General features: G+C 34.2%; 1 protein-coding gene across 1 annotated transcript in view; it reads left to right on the top strand.

Moving 5' to 3' along the window:
* piezo2a (piezo-type mechanosensitive ion channel component 2a) overlaps positions 1-16,548 on the top strand; it is a 131,977-nt gene that overhangs the window by 66,103 nt on the left and 49,326 nt on the right. Inside the window, exons 8-19 of the mRNA XM_016440611.1 lie at positions 2,592-2,760; positions 3,040-3,171; positions 4,379-4,414; positions 4,504-4,630; positions 5,614-5,768; positions 5,859-6,089; positions 7,158-7,272; positions 8,907-8,998; positions 9,997-10,145; positions 10,229-10,402; positions 11,956-12,143; positions 15,935-16,095. Of these exons, the coding sequence (XP_016296097.1) occupies positions 2,592-2,760; positions 3,040-3,171; positions 4,379-4,414; positions 4,504-4,630; positions 5,614-5,768; positions 5,859-6,089; positions 7,158-7,272; positions 8,907-8,998; positions 9,997-10,145; positions 10,229-10,402; positions 11,956-12,143; positions 15,935-16,095 (1,729 nt within the window). The remainder of the gene's footprint in view (positions 1-2,591; positions 2,761-3,039; positions 3,172-4,378; positions 4,415-4,503; positions 4,631-5,613; positions 5,769-5,858; positions 6,090-7,157; positions 7,273-8,906; positions 8,999-9,996; positions 10,146-10,228; positions 10,403-11,955; positions 12,144-15,934; positions 16,096-16,548) is intronic.

Genomic DNA, 16,548 nt, shown 5'->3' with positions numbered 1-16,548 from the left:
CATCAATGGAAAGATTATTTATTCAGCTTTCAGATGATGCATAAATCTCAATTTTGAAAAATTGACACTTAAGACTGGTTTTGTGCTCCAGGGTCACATATTTCCTTTAAGCATGCTAGCGTTCAAATGTTTAAGGTCATTTTTGAAATAAATGAGTGTTTCTATTCAGCAAGAATGCATTACATTGATCAAAAGTGACAGTAAAGACATTTATAGTGTTACAAAATATTTCTATTTCAAATATGTACTTTGAACTTTCTATTCATCTGTGAATCCTGAAAAAATACCGGGCAGCACAACTGTTTTCAAGAATGATTTCTGAAGATCATGTGACACTGAAGACTGGAGTAATGATGCTGAAAATACAGATTTGATCACAGAAATAAATTACAGTTTAACAGATATTCACATAGAAAACAGCTGTTTGAAATAGCAATAATATTTCACAATTTTTACTGTACTTTTGATCAAATAAATACAGCCTTGGTGAGCAGACGAGACTCTTTCAGAAACAAAGAACTTACCGACCCCATACCTTTGAACAGTAGTGTACCAACATTTCAAAATATTTCTTTGGAATGTAAATGAAATGTAAATGAGACAATTACTGGCACACATTACGAATATAGTGCTATAAAAATGTCTCTGAATCTCTTGATACGCGAGATTCGAGTCCACATTCACTCTTAAAAATAAAGCTGCTTCACAGTGATGCCATAGAAGAACCTTTTTTGTCTAAATGGTTCCATAAAGAACCTTTAACATCTGAAGAACCTTTCTGTCTCACAAAAGGCGAAAGAAGGTTCTTCAGATTATAAAAAAGCTAAGAAAGAGATGGTTCTTTGAATGAATGGTTCTTTGTGGAACCAAAAAATGAAGAACCTTTTAAGCAGCTTTATTGTTAAGAGTGTTGAAATCTCTGACCTTTGAGATGCAGTTGAGATCTCTTGAGGAGATGCATGCGAGATTTCGAGAAACGAGAAGCAGGAGACTTCAGTAAAGGTTTGCTGTCTAGCGGTTGAGATTAAAGAGCTTTCTGATTTATCTGTATGGCACCTTTTTCTGCTTAACAGTGTGTTTATTATGAATTGGCCGCATTATAAATAGTAACTCTATCCAGCAACTTTTCTGCACTTCGACTGGTTATTTTCAGCCGTGGCATTAGGACTTGGGCGTCACGCTCTGGGTTTGGATGAATCACGAAAGGCCAAATATTCTGACTTCATATTTTCTCGATGCCATGAAGCAGCAGCAAAATGAACATCTGACAACCCACAATGATTTTACTAACAGCACCGAAACTATAAAAACCAAGGAGCATGCACTTGTCACCTAATACGCTGCGAGAAGTTACCGTTTTATTGATTTCATCAGCTGAATGTGAAGTACATTGTATTCAGGTTGCATCAAAAGCCATGTGTTTGTTCTGAACGGACGTGACGCTTCAGATTATTTTTCATTTCAAATGGAAGTGAAGAGCTGTTGGAAGTGTTGCTGTCTTGGGCTGTGCTTCTGTTTTCTCTTTATTCATCCCGTTTTATACCTTTTTTAACTTTTATACCCTGGTAAAAAGGCATGGGCTGTTGTTGTTTTGTTGTTGTTGTTCCTTAGGCGTCCAATTTTGGTTCCACTGAAAGAGAGAAAGAAAAAATAGGGGAAAATAAACACAAGCATAACCTTAAGAAATCTGAAGAGAATTAGCAGCTCTTCTCTTACAGTTTTTGATTTGGTGATATACTTATTTTTCCATCCCACATCAGTCCAGTTTTATATTTCTCATATCTTTTATGTGGATTTTTATTATTATTTTAATATATGCACTGAAACTTTCAAAAACATGGTATTACTGAGCATTTTTTTAACATGATGGTGAAACATCATCATTGTTTTTAAAAAGAAGTCTCTTTTGCTCACCAAGGCTGCATTCATTTGCTCTAAAATACACTAATATTGTGAAATATTTTGAAATAACTGTTTTTCATTTTAATGTACTTAAAGTACAATTTATTACTGAAGTCTTCAGTGTCACATGATCCTTCAGAAATCATTCTGATTTGTTATCAGTGTTAGAAACAGTTGCGTCGCTTAGTATTTTTTTAAATCTCTGATACTTTTTTCAGGATTCTTTGATCCATAAAAAGTTAAGAACAGCATTTATTCAAAATAGAAATGTTTCTAACAATATGTCTTTGCTATCGCTTTTTAAAATTAGTTTACAACATCCTTGCTAAATAAAAATAGTCTGAACTTTTGAATGGTAGTGTATATTGTTACAAAAGATTTTAAATAAATGCTGGTCTTTTTTTTTTACTTTTTATTCATCTGATGCAGAAAATTCAGCTTTGCATCATACATTTTAAAGCATAATAAAATAGAAAACAGCTATTTTAAATTGTAATAACATTTCACAATATTTCTGTATTTTGGATCAAATAAATGCAGGCTTGGTGAGCAGAAGAAACGTTTGAACATCAGTGTATATGTTAGTCATGACTCGCATACCATGGTATTAATATCAGACACCTTCACTGTAACATGTTAGTAATGGATTTTATTATGAATGAATGCTATTTGTCTCATCTCCTCCTCAGTCTGTTTGGCATTTCTCCTGTGGTTCAGACGGACTGCTCTCACACCTGGATGTTCAGAGTCAACCCTGATCTGGAGTGGCACCACTTTGTCAATCCCATCATGCTCTTGGTGCTGTATTACACCCTGGCCACGCTCATCCGCCTGTGGCTGCAGGAGTCAGAAGACATGGTCAGACTACAGCCTTCCTGTTCATCTGATCACAAAAGTCAAATAAGATTTCAACCCCAAACATCTAAATGTTTTTGTGAAGTTGTTATACTCCGTGAGCCTCTGTGATTAAGTGTTAGTCCAACGCGATGATATTAAATAGCATTTTCAGGAAAAAGAAAATCATCTCCGGGTCAAAGTGACCAGAGCACAACATGAGGGTTTAAGAATTTCATTTTTTTTTAACCAGTAGCCAGACGATATATATGGGATGTATTTGTGATTGTGGTTCATCGGCAGGTCAGAGAGAAAGAGGGAGAGACTGAGGAACGAGAGGAACCAGAATCTCCTGAAAGCAATATGGCCGTTTACACTGCAAAGAAGAAGAGGCAGCTGTGGCGAATGGCTCATTATCGCACAGATGAGAGACATGTAGGAGCTCCATTTCACTCTTTAGTGATGCACAGATATTTCAGGAACCAAAAATATTCGGCCGAAACAGCAATTTTCACTTGTAATAAAACATGCCACATAACATGACACTTAGGAAAGCCATTCAACATCCATAAAGTCATGGTGCGAATTACGGGGGGGTTTGGGGGGGTCCGACCCCCCCCTAAAGAAGGCTTGATCCTCCATGATGGACGTCAAATCTAGATGTAGGGGGGTCCGATAGAAAGAAGGCTAGCCTATGCATAATATGGAGATTTACTTGTAAATATTAAGATGCATTTCTATAGCCCTGACTGATTTTAAAATGTAATTTTGGCAGCCCCTGAAATGGGTCATACTGACATTACCTGAGCGGCTGAAGAATAAAGACATGCATTTATTGCTTGGATGGAGCAAGAACACCTAAAATGCATTTGTGTATTCAGTCGAGTGATAAAGTTCACCCTCTTCAAATGAATGCTGTTGAACTGAATTTATGGAGCAAACTATTTGCTAAAATAACCATAACATTAACAGTACCGCTGAAATACAAGTGCGCGGTTCTGTCAGTCAGATGCGTGTGAAAGCTGCATGTGTTACTATAACAAACACCGCGTGTTTTCTTTCAGAATCATCATTGGCTGGCAGAAAGACAAAAATAGGTTGCATAAAAGTTTTCATTTAAAAATGAAGATAAGGTAAAGGTGTGAATAATTACATTTTAGACACATTGTCAGTACTTTCTCTAGTACCTAGGAGAACTGTTGGGCGTCTTTGATCAACACACAGCGGTGTTTCATTAATGAATCCACGTTAAACGAATCGACTGAATCAATGATTCAGTGAACCATTCATAAACGCAGTCACTTGCTTCGTTTCTGAATGAATCAGCCGTTTGAACAAATCAATTGAATGAATGACTCGCTTATCAAGACAGGGATTTGTAAAATTACAACATAAAAAATACCCCCCCCCCCCCAATGGTCCCCGTTTAAAATTACAACAAAAAAAAATCCCCCCCCCCCCCCAATGGTCACTGTGTAATTCACAGCTAGAAAAACAACTCTAGAGAGGGGCATTTTGATAATATATGCACTATATTCATGATATTTTCTTAATGTAGCAAACATGCACTTACCATATATTTTCTATGACTTGTTTCAAGATGTGATTTGTAGATAAATAGTCGTTCCTTCTGCATTTTCAGCTGCTCACCACACAAGAGGGCTACAGCACACCTGAGGTCTGTGTTTCAGATTGACTCTCATTAATGAGCATCATAGATGAATACATGAGCCTGTCAGGAAATACTGTGGCTTTCCTCTGTCCCAGGTATTGATGGTAACCTCAAACGGAGCCTCGCTGGACTTCACGTCAGTCCTGCATGAGAACGGGCCGAAGCCTGTGGATCTCTACTCAAGCCCTCATTACAGACCCGGCCGACCCGAGTCTGATCCGCGTAAGTCAGTCACTAAATACCATGGTATTACACACACACACACACACATATCAATACCATGGTATATATACACACACAGTGTACAGTGAAACAACATTTATTCAGACACCTTCAACATTTTTCACATTATATCACAGTTTATGTGAAATAACTGTGCCAGAACAAATTAATCTTGATAATGTCAGATAACTTTGATAGAAAGGTATGTAATGGATTACAATCAACCAAAAATTATTCAGCTACCAATTACCAAGCAATGCTTAATTTTGTTCAGTCTGTGGTGTAAAAAGGTCGCATTAGCAATTAAAGAAAAACGCTTCAGCAAAACATGGTCAGGTCAAAGTGTCTGAAGAATTTTTGCGCCCAGTTTTACTGGTAACCCACTGTTTGAAGAATTTTTGGGTATAATATGTCACAGTTTACTTTATTTTGCTATCCTCACTTACATTTATGAACTATAGTGTCCTGCACCCACTAGTAAAATAATATCAAAAATTATATCTGGTGTCTGAATAATTTTTGGTTTGACTGTACATATTCATACATATATAATGTGGAGAGAGAATTATATATTTATTGATTAATATATTATTTTACCATATTACTAATTAATATGTCACTAATTATTAAATATTGTACTGTTGCACAGTTTTGCTTCCGAAGTAAATCTATCTGGTTTAAGAAAGTTTAGATATATTGAAATTAAGACAAAAATACTGATTTAGATTTAGGTGCAAATTAATATGTAGTGAAATAGGATGTTTTTCCACCAAGTACATAGTCTAACACTATTCCCATAAACATCCCTATTCCCTAGATATTTCCCATACATTTCAGGAAGTTCGTTTTTTCAGTTCTTGGAAATGCAGTCTAAATTTTCCAGATAAACACATGTAAAGCCTCCATTCATGTTCGAGGGCAAAGATAGAGGATTCACAGAATCCGACCCTGGCGTTTGCTTAAAATACACGCTTCTTTTTCAGAGAAAGTGGACTGCGGTGTTTACAAGATTGACTCGGTGTATGTTGAGCTTCCCGAGGTTCCCCGGCCGTTCGGTGTCGTTCGTGTGAAAGCGGCGGTCAAGGCCTTCAGGTTCATCATGAAGCAGAGCTACATCTGTGCTCTCATTGCCATGATGGTGAGTCTGTGCAAATGACGTTCATTTAAAGACATCATTTGAGGTCTTGTGTGAAAATTCATTCTTTTTTTCTCCTGACCATCCGTCCAGGCTTGGAGCATCACGTACGTGAGCTGGCTGACCTTCGTCTTCCTCATCTGGTCCTGTATTCTGTGGATGGTGAGGGACCGGAGGAAATACTCAATGATCACTTCTCCGTTCATGGTGTTTTATGGGAACTTGCTCATCATCCTGCAGTACATCTGGAGCTTCGAGTCGCTGCAACCCGTTCCTGGACTCTTCCTGAAGAAAGAAGTGCCTTTCCGGGAACTGGGATCGAAAGTAAGACCGCATTACGTGCTGTATTTGTTTGTGTCTACTAGAGCTGGTGTGATAAATGATATCATATTGTGATAAAACGTATGTTGATAAGAATGATAAGCTCTGGACATTTTTAGTCGATGTGGATTAATCACACAGCAGAAATAAAGAAATACACACCGAAACGGAAAGTAAAACTGAAAGACCTTCACGACAACCCGCCAAAATAAAAGTCTGGTTTAACTTGAAGAAATTATGACAGAAATATATCTCTGTTGTTTACTAAAATATAATTCTCAAAATACTAGTAGTAGTAGTAGTAATTAATAATAACAATATTTAATATTTGAAGGAATATCACACAACCAAGAAATTTTCTTCAATCATGTTTTAATTGAAACAGTTCTGTCGTGCAGCATATTATTTAACAAAAAAAAAAAAAAGCAATATTTTGTTTTAAATAAATTATTATTGTTATATTTTATTATATTTATATTAATTATTATTATTGTTATATTTTCATTAAATTACATTTCAAAATATCTGTTTAATTTTTAAAGTTGTATTAATACATTTAATTTCTGATGATGAATTTGTATTCAATCATAAAACACAAAATCTAGAAAAAATAAAATGGAAAACACAGAATGTAGGGAAAAATACATATCCTTCGTCATTAATGCTACAATAAATAAATAAGATAATATTTTTGGCCACATCACCCAGCCCTAGTGTCTATGTATTTATGTGTTTAAATAACTCAAAAAAGATGTTTCCAGTTTAATAATCTGATTGGTTGAGCCACACTGTGTTCTGATTGGCTGTGACTGATTAGGACACGGTGTTATACTTGTTTAAAGAGTTGTTTATTGTGATTATTGGTTGTGAATGATTATTTATTGAACATTGCTGTATTTTAAGACATGTATTTGCTGCTGAAATCACTGAACTACTGCTCCATTCTGTGCGGTACGGTGATTTTATCCTGATTAAGGGAGTTTTAGGCACTGAACACACACATATCCACTTTTGAATGAATCATTGGCTAATTTTTTTTGACTATGATAATATTACAGTGTGTTTGTGCAGACGTTGTGCCTCCTCAGTTTCTGGCTGCTGCTGAGGCAGTTTTTGACGGAGAGGAGAGAGAAACAGACTGTTGAAACGCAGCTGTCTGATGTCAAAGTGGAGGGACACACAATCGGTGAGAGAGAGACACAGAAACAGCACTTTTACCACTCTTAACTAAAACTAAAACCATAAAAAATAAAATAAAATAATTATTTAAATTTAATTTATTTCAGCTAGGCAACATTTCCCATTTTCATTTGGTTTAACCTGATACTAAAATGGTGCTAAAATAACTAAAACTAAAATAAAAATTAATACAAATTTTATAGATATGAAAAAGTAATAAAAATGACACAAAACAACAAAATTACCAAAACTTTGACAAAAAAAAAAATGCCTATATATATATATATAAATAAAAACTAATTCAAACTGTTAACGGGATTCCAGCCACAACCAACAGACCACTGAAGACACCATCCATAAGTTTAAACAATTTATTAAAGAAGAATAAAGAGGTATAAAGGAGCAGTGGCTTCAGGGTGGCCCAAGGCCAAAATAACAAACAAAACCAACTAATAAAATAAATATATAAAACTGACCTAATGATAAAGAAAAGAAAATTACAAATGAACTTCCCTAACTCCCTAAACAAAAACAAATCGCAAACATAGGTCAAAATAAATGGCAGGTCACCCCTACGCTCCGATAACTTTGTTATAATATATGCAGTATGAATAAATTGAACAGAAAACAGAATGTGGTCATAAAGCTGCAAACAATAGCCACAGCATTTCTTTGATCTGTTGATGGAGGTGGAATCCGGACAGCAAACGCCAAAATGAGCTCCCGATGTTTAAAGTCATCCGCTTCAGGATCCACCAATCACGTGCCTCGATGAACCGCCAGTCCCTGCAGACACACACACTCACGTACACAAAGCAGGACACACAAGAGCAAAGATGCAGAGGATCGTAACACAAGTTTTCATTCAATTTTACCCTTTTAAGAAATTAAAATGCGTAAAAAAAAGTTTAGTAAAAAAGCGAAATTTGCTATTTCCACCCAATTGGCATCTCACAGATAAAATAGTGTGCATTGTCACATAGGTTTTGGTGTACTGCAAAAGAAATCTTGAGCATGTCCATAAAACTTTTGTGTATATTGCAAATATTTTATCTTTTGCATTCCAGGTATCCTCAAATAGAGAGTAATGAATTAAATTTGACACATTTCACAAACAATTTAATATTAGGAAATATAGTTGATTATATCAAAAAACTATATATATATTTTCATATATAATTAAATGTTTTAATGATTTTCAAAATTACATTGTGCTAAGAAGCTTTGAAAATAACAATAACATCAAATCGATCACTGCTGGTTTGTTTTCAGAGACAGATGCTGTTGAAACCGAAACATTTTATTTGTGTATTTAAGTTCTGTAAAAACTCTTGAATCTTTTAGAGCATCTTACATTTTTTTTAGAGCTAGTAAAGTTAAACAAAACCAAGAAATAATTATTTTATTGATAAATAGCATTTCTATCAGCTATATTGGTAAACATTTTGATGTGCTAAACCTTTTCCACCTGGAAACTTGGCTGTAGCACAAGATATTATCCACAAAATATTTAAATGTTTTGACAGCCCTATATTGTGTGTGTGTGTGTGTGTGTGTGTGTGTGTCTCTGTGTGTCTTTGTTTGTGTCTGTGTGTCTGTGTCTGTCTCTGTGTGTCTGTGTGTCGATCTACATCTGTGGAGGAATGTTCTTCTTCGTGAGCTTTGAGGGACGCATCGTCATGTACAAGATAATTTACATGATGATGTTTCTCTTTTGCGTGGCACTTTATCAGGTTTGTGTTGTGCTCTGTAGCTCTGATGACAGCCTTTTGATATCGCTTCCACTGTTACAAATAGCACGTTATAAACACAGTAACAGAATTAGTAGACAATAATTAATGTGGAGTTTGTTTGTCTGTGTGGTTTGTATACTTTCAGTTGGTTTATTTATCATCTGATTGTTTGTTTTTGTTTTGTATGTCATCGTTTTTTGTGGTTGTTTGTCATTTGTTTATTATCCATTTGTTGTGTTTTGTTGTGTTTTGTGTTTAACCTGTCATTTGTTTGCTTTTGTTTGTTTATTGCCATTTGTTGTTTTATTTTGTTTGTTTACTGTATCTGTCATTTTTGTTTTTGTTTATTTATTATTATCCTTTTATTTATTTATTTATTTCTGCCACGGGATAAAAAATAAATTCAGACATTTTTCTTGCAATTCTAAAGAAAAAATAATAATTGCAAGATATAAACTCAGAATTGCAAGATATAAATGCTGAAGATATAAATGCTTGAGCGATATTAACTCACAATTCTGAGAAGACAATTATGAGAAGAAAGTCATAATTGTGAGATATGAACTTGCTAAAAATGTGCATTGCAAAAAAAAAAAGAAATTTAATATCAGACAAATATTTATTTTGAGAAAACAAGAGATATAAACTCAGAATTGCAAGAACAAAGTCTGAATTGTGAGATAAAAATTACTTTCTACCTTTTTATTTTTATTTTGTGGCAGGGGAAAAAAAAACAGTTGCGAGATTGTAAAGCCAGAATTCTGAGAAAAAAGTTAGATTCTTAGTATATAAACCTTTTTTATGAAGACTTTTTGTCTCAGATTTGCAAAGTCTGAATTATGAGATATAAAGAAGCCTGAATGGTGAGATGAGAAGTAGCTATTACCTTTTTTATTTCTTATTCTGTGGTGCAATGGGCTTCTGTACTTTTTCACAGATTCATCTTGTGTTAGATATGTTTATACAGTCAGTTAATGTGTCGTCCGGCTCTGTTCCAGCTGCACTATGAGAGGTGGCGCTGGATGCTGAAGTATTTCTGGATGTCAGTGGTGGTTTACACCATGCTGGTGCTCATTCTGGTCTACACGTTCCAGTTTGAGTCCTCCATTAATGTGTGGTCCAACATGACAGGCATGAGCAGAGAGAAGTATGCTGATATTTGCACAGCTTATTTTTATGAGCAGTATCACAGGTGTTGCGGTGTGATAGGTGAGCTCCTCTTCTGTGCAGGCTGGAAGATCTGGGTCTGGAGAAGTTCTCGGTTCCTGCTCTGTTCACGCGGATCTTCATTCCCACCTCGTTCCTGCTGGTCTGCATCCTGCATCTGCACTATTTCCACGAGCGCTTCCTCGAGCTCACCGACATCAAATCTGTGGCCGACAAACAGAAGAGCACAATCTCCAGGTACAGTGCTTACTGAAAGCACAAACAGGTCTCGATGAGCTTTGCATGTCTGGACGCTGCAGCTGTTTTCCCAACTGGTTGTATGTAGGCTTTTTCAAGTCTAGCCATGAACTGGACTGAGATCTGGACTCTGAAATGAACAGTGTTGTTTTTGAGGCATTCCTGTGAAGCTGGGGTCAAGTTTCTGACTCCATCAGGTTTTCCGACAGGATTTCCTCGGAGGAAATAATCCTGCCACCACCGTATTTCACATTGTGTGTTTATGATAATGTGCGTGTTGTCTGATGGCTAAAATGCTCAGTTTTGATCCCATTAGTGCATCTTTTTAAGGTTGCATAGTTTCTTATTGTTTGCATTATTAAATGAGCTCATTTTAACAATACAGGTGCATCTTTTTCAGATTGTAGAGCTTATTTGTGACTCTGGAGCACAAAAGCAGTCTTAAGCAGCACAGGTATATTTGTAGCAATAGCCAACAATACATAGTATGGGTCAAAATTATTGTTTTTTCTTTTATGCCAAAAATCATTAGGATATTAAGTAAAGATCATGTTCCATGAAGATATTTTGTAAATTTGCTACCGTAAATATATCAAAACTTCATTTTTGATTAGTAATATGCATTGCTAAGAACTTCATTTGAACAACTTTAAAGGTGATTTTCTCAATATTTAGATTTTTTTTGTACCCTCAGATTCCAGATTTTCAAATAGTTGTATCTCAGCCAAATATTGTCCGATCCTAACAAACCATACATCAATGGAAGATTATTTATTCAGCTTTCAGATGATGTATAAATCTCAATTTCGATAAATTGATCCTTATAACTGGTTTTGTGCTCTAGGGTCACGTTTGAGTTATTTTAGTACTATTTATCTACTATTATAATTTTTATTAATATTTTTAATTAGTTTTTAATCTTTTAGTTTTAGTTCATTTTAGTTTTGTGCTTTTTTGTCAGTTTTCATATTTTTGATATATTTTTTTATATTTTTGTCGTATTTTATTTAGCTTTTTTATATATATATATTTCACTTTAAATTTGAGAAATGCAAGCACTTTAACTTAAAATAATTTAATTTCAGTTAGTTGCCAAAGCATCATTTCTAAATTTGTATTAAGTTTTTTTTTTCTTCTTAAGTTAAAAGTATTATTATTATTATTATTATTGATGTTGTTGTTAATGGTGATATAATAAAATATAAGTAATATAAATATTATAATAATTGTAACAAAATAATAATAATATAATTTATTAATTCTGCATTTCTTAATTATTATAGCTCAGTTTTGTAGCAATGTGTTTTTAGTCTTTTTTTTTTTCTTTTGATCAATAAAAAAATTAAAAATAAATAAAAATTCCAAATGAGGAATGTGATTCAATGCTGTAAAACCAGAAAACGTGAAAAGTAAAATATAGATTTTTAACATCAGCACTGGTTATGTTTAACACTTCTGATTTTTCCACTCTGCTTTTTGTTTGTTATTGGGTAAAAATGAATGTGAATCAGTGAACTGTCTCATCATGAGTGTGTTTTTTCCTTCATTGTCAGGCTGGTTCATCTGGATGGCAGTCTGGTGGATATTTCCATGGTCAAACCTTCATTCAGCTCCATAAATGAAGAGGAGACTGAGGAGAGAGTAGACCTGGAGAAAGAGGAAGATGATGTTAAACAACGGGAGGAAGAGGAGATCTCTGAGATCTCGATGACCGCAGATCCTGAGCCGGACCAGGGGTCAGGTAGACTGGACTGTCAGATTTAGTGTGGATGTACTGAAAAAAGGTGAAATGACTGTCATTTATTTAAACTAGAACCTGTTTTGTTCAGTTTGTCAAAAAGCAAATAATACTCCCCATAAAAAAATAATTAAAAGAAACTGTTTACATACTATTTACTTAGTATAAGTGTTTAAAGCTTTACTGCAGAAATGATTGTGGTATTAGTCATCCATTTCTTTTAGTACACAACAACAAATATGATGCTTTTTTTTTAAGATATTGCAATAAACATTAAGGTCTTTCAAAATTGACTTTGTTTATACTGAGCAGACTAAATTAAACATTTAATGACAAAATCTATTTAGTTTTACCCTGAGTGAAAATTCTACTTTAATACTATAGCTAATTTAACTTTTAATTATGCTGAAATTAATTTGTAAAAAGACAAATATTGTTATATTAACCTATATTAAGAATTTTGGCTTATGTCTAAAGAAAATATATTGGCTTTATAATAAATAATCGTTTTACTTTGATTAATATTAAATAAAAAGTTAAGTTTTTTTAATTTATAAAAATCATAAATATAATTTAAAAGAAAGCTAATACATTTGGCTGTAACAGAATAGTGTATTTCTACTTATTATTATTATTGCTAATTTTCCTTTTGCAAAAAGCCAACAATTATTATATTGACCTGCATTAAGTAACATTTTTGGCTTATGTCTAAAGAAAATATGTTGTCTTTTATTATAATACATACTCTTTTTACTTTGTATGAATGTTTCTGTCTTTAGGAAAATAATTCATATTAAATTAAAATTTTGGGTTTGAACAAACCCATAAATATAATTTGAGAAAAACTAATAGATTTGGAAAATTTGGTTCCATCAAACAGAATTGCAATGTGTCATATTTCATTTCTGCTAAGATGTAAACTAAGACGGAAGGTTGGAATACATTTAAAATAAGGAAATAAACACCGTTTTGTACCCATTCATGTTCATTGAAGAGTAATGTAATAAAACTGGATCATATCCTTGCAGATGGTATCATCTGAATTAGAAGTGTCATTTAAACGTATGTAATTAAATTACAAGATCAAATCATATTTTATATCCTGGCACAAAGACGTGCTTTTAACGTGGCCTTAAAGTAGTGTTTACTTTCGGTAGTGACTTTACTGACCTTACAGAAAGAGGGAGATCATTCCAAAGTCTGGGTCCAACACAAGAAAAGGCTCTGTCATCCTTTTGTTTGTATTTAGTTCTTACTACACAAAGAAGATCTTGATTTTCAGATCTCAAAGATCTATAAGGAGTGTAAAATGCCAACACACTCGGAAAATAGGAAGGGGCAAAATTATATAACAAGTAACAAGATCTTATAGCTAATTCTGTATTGAATCGCCAACCATTTCAACGATTTTAATAGCGGTGTAACTGACTCACTTGAGCATCCTGGCAGCAACATTCTGTACTTTTTGAAGATGCGCCAATGCTCCGTTATTAATTCCAAAATAAAGCGAATTACTGTAATCCATTCTTGAGAAAACCATCACCGTGATTGCTTTCTCAAAACCAGCAGTTTACAAAAAGGTTTAGTTTTAGCTAAAAGATGAATATAAAAAAAAAACTTGACCCGATGACCAAATTTATTTGTTTATCCATTTCCGAGTCCAGAACAAACCCTACATTTTTTACACTATTTGTAATTAAACTAGACAGATGGGTAGATTTTAAGCATTGAGCCTCTTCCTGATTTCCAGGGTCAAGCACTATGACCTCGGTTTTATCATAATTTAATTTCAAAAAGTTTGCAGCCTTACAGGCTTTGATGTCCTGTAGACAGGCCAATAAATTATCGATAATGTTTATGTTCGACTGTCTCACTGGAAGGCAAATCTGAGTGTCGTCCGCATAACAGTGGAAGGATACATTATATTTACGAAAAATGGATACTAAACGTAACACATAAAGTGAAAATAATATTGGTGCAAGAATCGAACCCTGAGGTACCCCCCAAGGAAGAGGCAAACTGGATGAATTTTCTTTCACTGTGCAGACAGAGAAAGATCTGCCAGTGAGATATGATTTCAACCACTTCAGCACATTTCCCTTAAGACCAACCCAGTGTTCCAGACGGTCAAACAATATATTATGATCCACCTTATCGAACGCCGTGCTGAGGTCGAGTAGAATCAGAATGGTATTTTCACCATTATCCAAAGCCAAAAAGATGTCATTCAGTACTTTCACCAATACCGTCTCAGTACTATGATAAGGCTTAAAACCTGATCGAAAGACCTCGGCAACAGAGTTAGAAGTCAAGTTGGCCTGGAATTGTTTAAAAAACACTTTTTCTAAAACCTTAGATAAAAAGGACAAATTTGAGATAGGCCTAAAATAGTTTGGCCTATCTTATTTTTAACAGTACAGGTTGTGTAGCTTCTTGTTAGCCTTATTTAGTGAGTTCCACACTGTGCTTTCTGTGATCTGTATGCACCAGAGAACAGCTGCGAGTCAAACTTTGCTTTTCTAAACTGTTGTTACTCCACTGCTCGTGCTTTATGTATTTCATAAACATGTCTGGAACATGTCGCTGTGATTCATCCGTGGGTGTCTGTGTTTTATGACTGTTTTGAGATTTGAGATAATTTGCCCATTATTGGCTGTTTCAGCGTTGTAATGTTGACAAACGGCTCTGTAAGTGTTGCTGTGCACAGGGTCATTATTTTACGGTCCTGGAATCAGCTGCTTGCATTCCCAAAATCCTGATGTTTTCTGCACATGTGCAGATGTGACTCAGTAATCCTGTGTGTTACTGTCAGACAATATAGACCAGTGTTACTCTAATGCTATTTCAATACTGTTATAATATTGATTAATATTTACAATTAGCTTTTATTTTTATGTTTTCAGTTTTTGAATTGTTTGTAATTTTAGTCATTTTTGTGAAGTTTTTATATTCTATTCAGCTTTATTATTTAATTTAATTTAAATTTTTTAGTAATTTTAGTATTTCACTTTTTTATTTCAGTTGGTTGCCAAGGCAACATTTCTAATTTCGTTAACAATATAGGTGCATCTTTTTCAGGTTGCAGAGCTGATTTTTGTTCATGTTATGAAGTTATTTTAGTATTATTTCTATACTATTATAAAGTATTTATTAATATTTATTAAATTAATAAAATATGTATTAATATTTAGAATTAGCTTTTAGCTTCAGTTTTGAGTTTTATTTTAGGTTATGTTTTAGTCATTTTAGTCAAATTTGTGAAGTTTTTATATTCTATTCAGCTTTATTATTATTTATGTCATTTAAATTTTTTGTCATTTTTAGTATTCAGCCAAAACGTATTTTATTTCAATGAATTGCCAAGGCAGCATTTCTAATTTTGTTCATGCTTTAACTTATTTAACTTATTATTAATACAGGTGCATCACTTTCAGGTTGCAGAATCACTTTTGTTTGCATTATTAAGTTATTTTAGTATTATTTGTATACTATTATATTATTTTCTAATACTTTGAATTAGCTTTTATTTTTATATTTTCAGTTTTGATTTTAATTTTCAAATACGTTTTTTTTTTATTCTTAATTTAAATTTTTCATCTAATATTTTCGTTTAGTTTAGGTTAGTTCATTTCAGTTAACAAAAGTAATACAAATAGTTTTAGATAGCACTTTTGGATCTTTATCTGAGAGTAATTCCTGAATACTTAATGTCAATTCAAAAAACTTTCAACTCTCATTGCCTTGGTACATTCTGTTGTTTTTGTAAGTGATGCATGTGTTGTTCTCGTGTGAAGAGCTGAAGAATAAGTGGCATCTGGTGGTGGAGCGTCTGACGGTGCTGTTCCTGAAGTTCCTGGATTGTGTTCAGAAGCTGCAGCTCTTCATCTGGTGGCTGCTGGAGCTTCACATCATCAAGATCGTCTCGTCCTACATCATCTGGCTCTCAGTCAGAGAGGTGAGGAACAATCACAGCTTAGGTGGCCCAACATACAAGTCTATATGATCTCTTTTGGACAATCCAGCAAAGTAGTAGCTGGTTTTACATGGTGTCTAGCTGGTCTAACCTGGTCTGTATGCTCACATGACATAGATCAGGGTTTTTCAATCTTTTAAACGCCACAGACCCCCAAATAATCATCCTCAAGCAAGGAACCCCATCCCAGGGTTATTCAGTCGACCGCTTCCGCTGCTTCCGGTCGTGCGTATGTGGGGTAAAGCAGCGGAGCTTTTATTATGCCACAGTCGACCGCTTCCGCTGCTTCCGGTCGTGCGTATGTGGGGTAAAGCAGTGCTGTTTTATCATTCTAGATACGTTTGAAAGTTCTGTTATAATGCCACTCTGTGCAGTCGTCACCGGTCTAATAAAACGCACAACATATTAAAGTGTCTTTGGTGTTTCCATGTTTTC

The sequence above is a fragment of the Sinocyclocheilus anshuiensis genome, unplaced genomic scaffold (assembly GCF_001515605.1).
Source record: "Sinocyclocheilus anshuiensis isolate Anshui unplaced genomic scaffold, SAMN03320099.WGS_v1.1 scaffold79, whole genome shotgun sequence".
Classification (NCBI taxonomy): Eukaryota; Metazoa; Chordata; class Actinopteri; order Cypriniformes; family Cyprinidae; genus Sinocyclocheilus; species Sinocyclocheilus anshuiensis.
This window is presented reverse-complemented; position numbering and strand designations above follow the sequence as displayed.